An 8,176-nucleotide genomic window follows, 5' to 3' on the forward strand; every position below is an offset into this window, starting at 1 on the left:
GCAATACTGGTCAGGTCATGCCTCTGGTAGCTACAAAGTTAGGTTAATGGTCCCCCTAAAAGCATCAATTGTCCATAGAACGCCTAGCCAGTGGGTAGAAGAGGACCCTCGCTAGAGAGGTTCTCATTACCCTGAGACCCATTCCCCCACCCCCTTCAGCATCTCCTTGCTAGAAACTTCTCGTGTGGCTCAGTGTCAAGGATTGAAATTCCCTTCCAATCAAACAAGTCTGCTTAGATACCCTATTAAATCCCAGGGAGAAGGAGGAGGGGACTAGGATGATTGTTGGGTTTGGGCCTGGCTCTTCCCCTGTGTTCTATTCCATTCCTTGAGGGAGGCAGGCATCTGCCCCCTTTCCCCCTCCCAATCTATGTCTTCAACTCCCTGAGGTTCAGTGCTAATATGGTGCTGTTTTCCCAAGGAACCTTGGATCCTTGGTACGACTTTCCCTATTGGCCTAGGGGCAGGACAGGCGCCAGGGACCCTTGGCAGGGATCAAGACAAGAAATAGCAAGAGCCAAGACTTCTTGGAATCTGGTTTATTAGGTGGGAGTAGAGGCTGAGGCATGATGGATATCATCCTTTTTAACTACTGCCTCTCTTTCCAATATACTTCCTCTCCCAGGACCACTGCTGCTGCATCTTCCTCTCCCTCAAGCCCCAAGAACTGGCGTACCCCTGGACAATCTGTGGCACAAGTGAAACCAGGATATATGTGGCCACAGACCTATTTTCAGTCGAGCTAGTAGAGAAAAGGATTCCCTAGGCCCTCCCCTAATGTGGGAAGTGTTTACTTTTGAGTCACTGTCCAGCATTTTCCCTCCTTACTTAGCCTCCCAGATAATCCCTTGTCCTGCCTCTCCCTACAGAGGAGCCTAGACCTTTCTACTTGACCCTGGCCTGGCTTGGCCTAGTCCCTCTCTTTAGGGGAGAACTTTCTTTTTGCTTTGTATTAGTAACCCTAGTACTTGGCACAGTGCCTGGCACATAGTAAATGTTTAATAAGTGCTACCTCCAAGGGTTGTTAGGAGGATCAGTTGAGATATTTGTAAAGTACTTGGTGCAAAGTACATAGCAGGTGCTTAATAAATCCTCCCTCCTTCCCTCCCCTTCCTTTCCCCTTCTTTCCTTCCTTCCTACCTTCCTTTTCTCCTTCCTCTTTCCCTCCCTTCTCTTCCCTTTCTCCCTTCCTTTCCTCCTTCCTTAGATTTTGTTCCTGGTGATTGAGGCCCCTCAGGAATGAAGCAAAACTCCTATGGCGGAGGGAATAAAATTTAAGAGCAAGGAGAAACCTTTAGAGATCATCGAACTCCCTTTTTTTAACAGAGGTAGAAACTGACAGCATGGGTAGAAATGACTTGTCCAAAGTCATTTGGTAAGGATATCTGAGATTGAAAATCAGATCCTCTGACTTCAGATCTCATGCTCCCTCCCCACCCCCCAACTCCCACATCAAATACACAGACCAGGACGTTTGGTGATGCTCACTCCTGGTTGGGCATGGAGGGCAGGGAAGATATGAGAAGGTAAATGCTGGGGCCTGTAGGATGCTGGAGCCAGAAATGGAGTAGGCTTTGGGAGCTAGGAGTAGTTTTTATAGATTTTTATTGTGCTCCAGTGAAATTTAAAAAAGAAAGTGCTCGCTTAACAAACGCCTTCAGGAATGCCAGTCAATGCAAAAATGCAAAACCGAGTGTGTCCGCTTGGCTTTTTGGCATGTACTTTGTGCCCACTGCGCTGGGGTTGGCATGGGAAAAGTCCAAGACAACTTCGCCTTGGGGGTCAGGGTTGTCAGGATGGGACAAGGACAGAGGAGTCCTTGGGGCAAGGGAGACATACAGAAATTTCATTTCCACTCAGTAGTTTGGATTTCTTGAGGCTTTTCTGTTGGGGGTATTGTCCAGCCTTGTTATATTTGGTGTAGTTGAGGTTTCACCTCCACCCCTAGGAAGAGACCTCCTTACTCCTACACTGACCTCTGGGGGAAATGGGGGCCTTAGCCCTTGAGCAAGAGACAGGGTGGAAAGCAGACCCAAGAACACAGCAGGCTCAGGGTGAGGGTTTTTGTGGGGGGTCTAAGGGGCAGGAGAAGGAGGAGAGAGCCTCCTTACTTCTGTCTCCCCCTTCTCCTGGCTCCCACAGCCCACTCCCCCAACCTTAACATCCCCAAACAATGCACCCCAGCTGGAAGGATACACCCTTGAGGCATGGTGGTAAGGCAGGTTGGGCCTGGTCATTCTTCAGGCCCCTAGAGCAGCTGCTGACTCCCTCCCTGGGGGGTTGGGTTGGCCCCTACGCAGAGTTGTAGTAGTTGTGTGAATGATGATTGTGAGTTGGCTCATCACCCAACTCTGGGTACTCGGGGGTCAGGCAATACTTGGGATCATACACCTGGCGGGGTAGGCCGTACACCGTCATACCACGCTGGGATGCTCCCTTGTTGCTACCCATCTGCAGGCTAACGTTTAGCGTGTCACAGTGCTCCATGCCCAGCGTTGGTTCAAAGATCTGCCGCTTGGTCCCAGGAGCCGTCATGCCTGCCTGTAGTGGGAAGGAGCAGAATGGCAGTTCCAATCTGGGCCAGGGGTGTAGGGCCAGGTTGGGGGAGCACCATGTACTGTCTAAGGTACTCAGAGCCTTGCCTGCCAGTGGGGGGGGGCCCTCAAAGGCAATAGGTTTAAGGTAGGGTGCCCAAAGCTGTGCGATGCATTCCCCCACCTCCCAGATGCCTTTAGGCTTTACCCATATGGCTTACCTGGCTGGCGCCTTTGTTGGTGCCCATCTGCAAACTAATGGTAGCCTGGTCCAAGGGCTGATCCGTGCCCAGCTTGGGGTCATAGAGGTGGCGGCGGGTACCATAGGCTGTCATTCCTTGCTGGCTGGCAAACTTGTTGGTGCCCATCTAGGGAAACACCCATACAGGAGCCTTAGGACAGTGGGTACTGGCCTAGGCTTCCTCTCAAGGTCATAGCCTTAGGACAGCCATAGTCTGTCCTGGACATGAACCAGACAACCAAGCTAGCAAAGTTGGCAAGGAATCGGGGACAAGTACAAACCCTCCCCTCGGGCGCTGGGATCACTCCACAGAACCCGTGGCCACTGCCCACCCTACTTACCTGCAGGCCTATAATGTTCCGCCCCTCTTTCAGCTTCTCTGGCTGAAATTTCCTCTCCTGCTTCTCTGCGTATTTCACTCCCACATTCACTTTGTTCCCTTTTGTCTTGGCCTGTGGAGTTCAAGGCAGTGGGGACTGAGCCCCTGGTCACCTCTTCCCTTACCCTTAATAGAAAGCTCCCCTCGGTCCCTACTCACCATGCTGGCCAGGGCAATGAGGGTGGACTGCACCTGTGTGTGGTTTGTATTCTCAAACAAGTCATTGGCCTCGAAGATGTCATGAGGCTTCACTCCGTACTTGGTGATGGCTTTGATGAAGTTCCCAATATTTTCCAGCTTAGAAGAACCAGAGAACAGAGAGGTCAGAGATGCAAAAGGGAGGCAAGTAGTCTGCCAGGGATTGGAAGATAAGGGAGTGTTGGATTGTACCTGATGCCAGTTCTGAGTGGACTCATTCACCTTCCTCACTGAGCCAGGCTGCAGCTTATTGATAAACCTAAAAGAAAGAGAGGACGACCTAGTAACAGGGAGTTGCTACAGACTCTTCCAACCTGGAGCAAGATGCCCTCCCTATGACAAGTACCCATTCTGTTTCCCCTTGAATCCAGGGATTGGAATTGTTGAAGCTGCTTCTGCTGCTCATTCTGCTTTTGGACGGCTCTGATTATTAAAAAACTTGGGCTCATTTCTGAGCCCAAATTGCCTCCCTTCAACTTCCTTCTGCTCACTGCTTCTAGTACTGCCTTCTGTGAGCAACCAGAACAGAACCACTCAGGGGCCCTTTGAATACTAGGGCGGCCAGCTTTTATAGGCCTCCCTACTCCCAATCACCTCCCCGTGTCAATACCTAGTAAATAGCTAAGTCAGGATTTGTTCCCTGGTCCTGGACTCAGAATCTAGGGTTCTTTCCACTACACTCCTCAGCCAAAGGAAGAGAATGGAATTTCTTATTCAAAGTTGGACATTTGGGGGTGGGATGGATCTGACACTCCAAATTAAGGGCTTCACCCATGGAATCCTAGTCAGTCTTCCCCATTCTTTTTTTTTTTTTTTTGCGGGGCAATGAGGGTTAAGTGACTTGCCCAGGGTCACACAGCCAGTAAGTGTCAAGTGTCTGAGGCCGGATTTGAACTCAGGAACTTATCCACTGCACCACCTAGCTGCCCCAGTCTTCCCCATTCTTACTCGCAGAGGATGATTCCATCCTTGAGACCATCCATGAAGTTGGGACCGATGCGTCTTCCAGTAACCTCCTCAATCCATGCCCGAAGCTCCTGCTCCCGTCGGGGATCATACTTCTGGGCCAACTGGGTGGTGGGAGAGAATGGTCAGTGGGCTTCTACTCCTTTTTCATTCCTTTAATGCCTATGACCAACAGTGTAAGGAGGTATTGGGAGAGGGGAGATTACTTGGGTTATGATTGGGATTGAGTTGGGAAAAATTGGTAATGGAAAGTATATCCTAGGAGGCAGGACACCTGGGTCCTATCCTAAGCTGTATTGCAGGCAAGAAGAGCCTAGAATGATGTGTACCCATTTTTTGTGAAAAGGGCTTCCTGCCCACCCCACCCCCACCCCCGCCAACCCCGTCCCCTCCTTCAGACTGAAGAGGTCAGCTTACTTTCCCCATCTCTTCCCAACTAAGGCAATGCTGTCCCTGGGCCCAGGGGCGGGGGGAGGCATTAGGCCAGGGCCATGCTCAGCACCTGCCTGGGGGGCCCATTCCAGGCATACCAGAGGTTTGGCATAGGGTAATAGGGGAGGATTGGGCAGAGATGTAAGAAGAGCCCCAAGGAGGGGAAGTGATCCTTTCAGCCCCCTTAACCAAACTTGAGTGTCAGTATTGCCTGCTTCTTTCCTTCTCATCCCCTCTTGAGTGTGGGCCTTTACAGGGCCTAGTGCAGAAGGCTTGGGCACAAAAGCATCATGCGGGGTGGTGCCAAGCACCGAGTTTCACTGTGTGTCCTGATTCTTTGGCCTCCTCGTTCTTCTCCCCATCTCTGCCTAGGGGTGTGTGTGTATGTGTGTGTGCGTGTGCGCGCGCGCGCACGTGCGTTGACAGCTGTGTATCTGTCCAGCCTTCTGCAGTTTGGTTTTCTCTACCTTCTGTATCTCCAACCCTCTGGAACTGTGTCTCAGGATCTCAGAGTTGGGAGCACCCTGAGAAGTCATTTCTGGTCTTTCAGCCAGGAATTCCACAGATGGCTTTCAAGACAGGTGGTCCTATGGCACTGTGAGGGGTGTGTGTGTGTGTGTGTGTGTGTGTGTGTGTGTGTGTGTGTGTGAGACAGAGTGTGTAGATATGGGATGAGCTGGCACCACGACCCCACTAGACTAAACAAGTCCTCTGGCTATCTCACTTTGGCTACTAACCTCCCTGGTCCCCCCCAGGGCTTCAGGAGCTGGATAGGGGGTAAGTGGGCTGGGACTAGAAAGACTTCCCTGAATGTTGCCACCTTAGCCTCTAACATGCCAGCAGGGGGTGCCCAGTGCCTGATCTGCCCCCGGACAGGGCAGTGGGGTAAGGAGGAGAGGGAAGATTGAACCAGATTCCTGCACAAGGGGAGGGGCCTAGCTCTCCACTCTTCCTACTCACCTGGCCCGAGGAGCATCCGTTGCCAGCCTGCACAATGGCCCCTCCCTTTGGTCCCCCTGCCCCCACCTCCCCTCCAGCTCCAGTTTGCTTTATAAAGCAAACCAGCCCTTATATAGAGCTCGGGCCTCCCTGCCCAGCTTCCCCCAAAGCAGCCTTATATGGAGAGGCTGCTCTGCCGGGTGCTCCAGGGAGAGAGGGGGTAGTCTGGAGCTGGGTCCCAGTGGGGGATGGGCAGCCCAAGCTCTCACCCTTGCCCCCTCCCCCCCACCTCCCATTATACGGGGAGAAGGGGAGGGGGGAAGACCCCTTGTCCCCTGGGGAATCTCCGTTCTCTTGGCTGGGAAGATCGGACAAGATCATTTCTAAGGTCCTTTACTGCCAGTCTGGGACATCAGCCCCACCACCCAGGTCCAACCACTCCTCCCCCCACTCCAGGTTTCTTTCTTCAAAGGACTGAGCTTTTCCATCAGGAAAGGAGACAGGGACCATGAGGAATTGTGCTACTCAGTGAGATTATTTGAGACCTAGTGAAAAAGGTTCCTGGGAGATTTGGAGGCTAAATACGAGTCAATCTGAACTTCTCATGTCTTCAATGCTCTCTTGTTGGGGGATGATGGGGTGGGAGTGGGGGATCACACTTCCTGCTAGCCATCATTATCAACAGATTGGCCTTTCTGGTATTCCCAGGCACCTGTCATCAAAGGCATAGCTAGGCTGCTCTCCTGGGAGCCCAGAATAGGGGACGATCAAGTGAGTGACAAGGCACCCTACCTCCCTGGCAGCTTCCTAACCCAGAGGACCCAGGAGGGTGTGTGTTAAGAGTTCAGGACCAGGGATCCAAATTGGCCCAGTGTCCCCCTAGTATCTATCTTCCTGTCTTTTCACTGTCACCCAGAGCCTCTGAGATTTGGTTCTGCTCTCTGTGTTGGGGCTCAGGGTCCAAAGCCTAGTGTAGTCTGATGAGAGATAGTGGATGAGTTAGAATTTCTCAAAGTCCCTGGTCACTGCTTCTCCCTGTAGGTGGCCCTGGGGCTGAGGAAAAGGGTCCTGTCTATCCTGGATCTAGGTGCTTGATGCTCCCACCCCCATGTGGAGTCTGGCGGCTTCTCCCTTCTTTCATTCTCCACACTCTTGAGATTTACTACTTCTATATCCAAGGGTGGGAAGAACTGAGGGAGCAAAGTAGGGAACTGACCTGGGATGGGGAGGACAAGGGCTTCCAGGGAGTGTTACGAGAGCAGTGTCCAAGCTAGTCCTGACTCCTTTCAAAGGCCTACGTAGTGGAAGCCCTGTCTCCCCCAGGCACCAGGAGTCAACCCCACCCCCAGATAGGTCCCCCTAGACATCTCAGGGGCTTCCTGTTCCCCCCCAGCCCCCTTCTACAGCCTCTCCTCCTCACTCCCTCTGCCCATCCAAACTCTTTCCCATTCCCAGCCTCGGGTCCACCAGTCTCTCTCCCCTGTCCCCCTCTATCCTTCTAGCCCTTTCTTCTTCCCCTCCCACCCCTCTGCGTCTTCTCCCCTGACCCTTCCACCCCTCCATCTTCCCCCTTGCTCCTTCTGCCCTTCCAAAGCCTCTCTGTTCCTCCCCTCTTCCTCTCACCCAGGCCTTCTACTCGATGTTGGTCTAGACCACCATTGCCTCTCATTGGCAGGTTTTGGACCAGAAGCTTGAGAAACTGTTGAATGCAGTGGGTAGTTCATCCAGGTGCAGGGTGGGAAAATTATGGGCTGGAGCTGGACAAGAACTCCCCTCAACTGGTCTTTAGCTCTTAGGCTTCCTTCCCTAGGCTAGGCCTGGCTCCCTGGATTGTGTAGTCCCCTCACTACCCTCCCCCTCCCAGGTGCCTGGAACCAGACAGTGATGGGGCTGGGGAGCATCGAAGGAGGAACTCAGAGCCTGGGGGGGGCGGGGGGGGGCAGCCTGGGACATGACATTTCTACTTTGGGAGCTAAAGACTAGGAAATCCACCCTAGGTAGACTGGGGAAGATGACAGAGCTAAGGTCATTGTGACTTTACCTTGTTTTTGACCTCAGCTGACAGTCCATAAGCAGGGCCCCGGTTGAAATGAGCAGTTGACATGCTGGTGGTAGTGGCGGTGGTGCTGGTGGTGCTGCTGCTGCCAGTGGAGGGGAGCCTGGCCCAGGTTTCTGTTGCTGCTGCTGCTGCTGCTGCTGCTGTTGCTGCTGCTGCTGAAGTGGTCTCAAATTTTCCCTGCAACTTTTTGAAAGCTGGAGCTCTGGGCTTCCCCATATGAGCCCTGGCAGGTCATCTCATTGGGCCGGAGAGCCCACCAATAGCTGAGAAGTAACTGCCCCCCTCCCCTTCCCCCACGTCAGCCAGGCCCCCTCTCCCCATATCCCCCCCCCTCCACCCCCGTGATGTCAGGCCCCTGGTATTGGGAGCCGATGCTGTCATTGTTTCCACCTTGGTAGGGGGAGGGATGTTGGAGAGGAGGGGAGGCA

The 8,176-nt window shown here is 53.0% G+C and overlaps 1 protein-coding gene across 1 annotated transcript; it reads right to left on the reverse strand.

Moving 5' to 3' along the window:
- Positions 1–1,132: 1,132 nt before the first annotated feature.
- CNN1 (calponin 1) lies at positions 1,133–7,919 on the reverse strand. The gene is made up of 7 exons (XM_043976036.1): positions 7,731–7,919; positions 4,301–4,422; positions 3,545–3,611; positions 3,314–3,451; positions 3,117–3,227; positions 2,756–2,902; positions 1,133–2,541 (listed from the first exon to the last, which is right to left on the reverse strand). Exons 1-7 carry the CDS (start codon positions 7,791–7,793, stop codon positions 2,293–2,295), a joined length of 897 nt encoding a protein of 298 aa, XP_043831971.1. The 5' UTR covers positions 7,794–7,919; the 3' UTR covers positions 1,133–2,292.
- Positions 7,920–8,176: the final 257 nt, after the last annotated feature.

The sequence above is a fragment of the Dromiciops gliroides genome, chromosome 1 (genome assembly GCF_019393635.1).
Source record: "Dromiciops gliroides isolate mDroGli1 chromosome 1, mDroGli1.pri, whole genome shotgun sequence".
NCBI classification, from domain to species: Eukaryota; Metazoa; Chordata; class Mammalia; order Microbiotheria; family Microbiotheriidae; genus Dromiciops; species Dromiciops gliroides.

Excerpts from the sequence above, each read along its gene's own strand:
- CNN1 (XM_043976036.1), bottom strand. The coding sequence starts at position 7,793 with ATGTCAACTGCTCATTTCAACCGGGGCCCTGCTTATGGACTGTCAGCT. Across the intron at positions 3,228-3,313 it reads TCATTGCCCTGGCCAGCATG|GCCAAGACAAAAGGGAACAA; the intron begins GTGAGTAGGGAC and ends TGAACTCCACAG. Across the intron at positions 2,542-2,755 it reads CCAACAAAGGCGCCAGCCAG|GCAGGCATGACGGCTCCTGG; the intron begins GTAAGCCATATG and ends TTCCCACTACAG.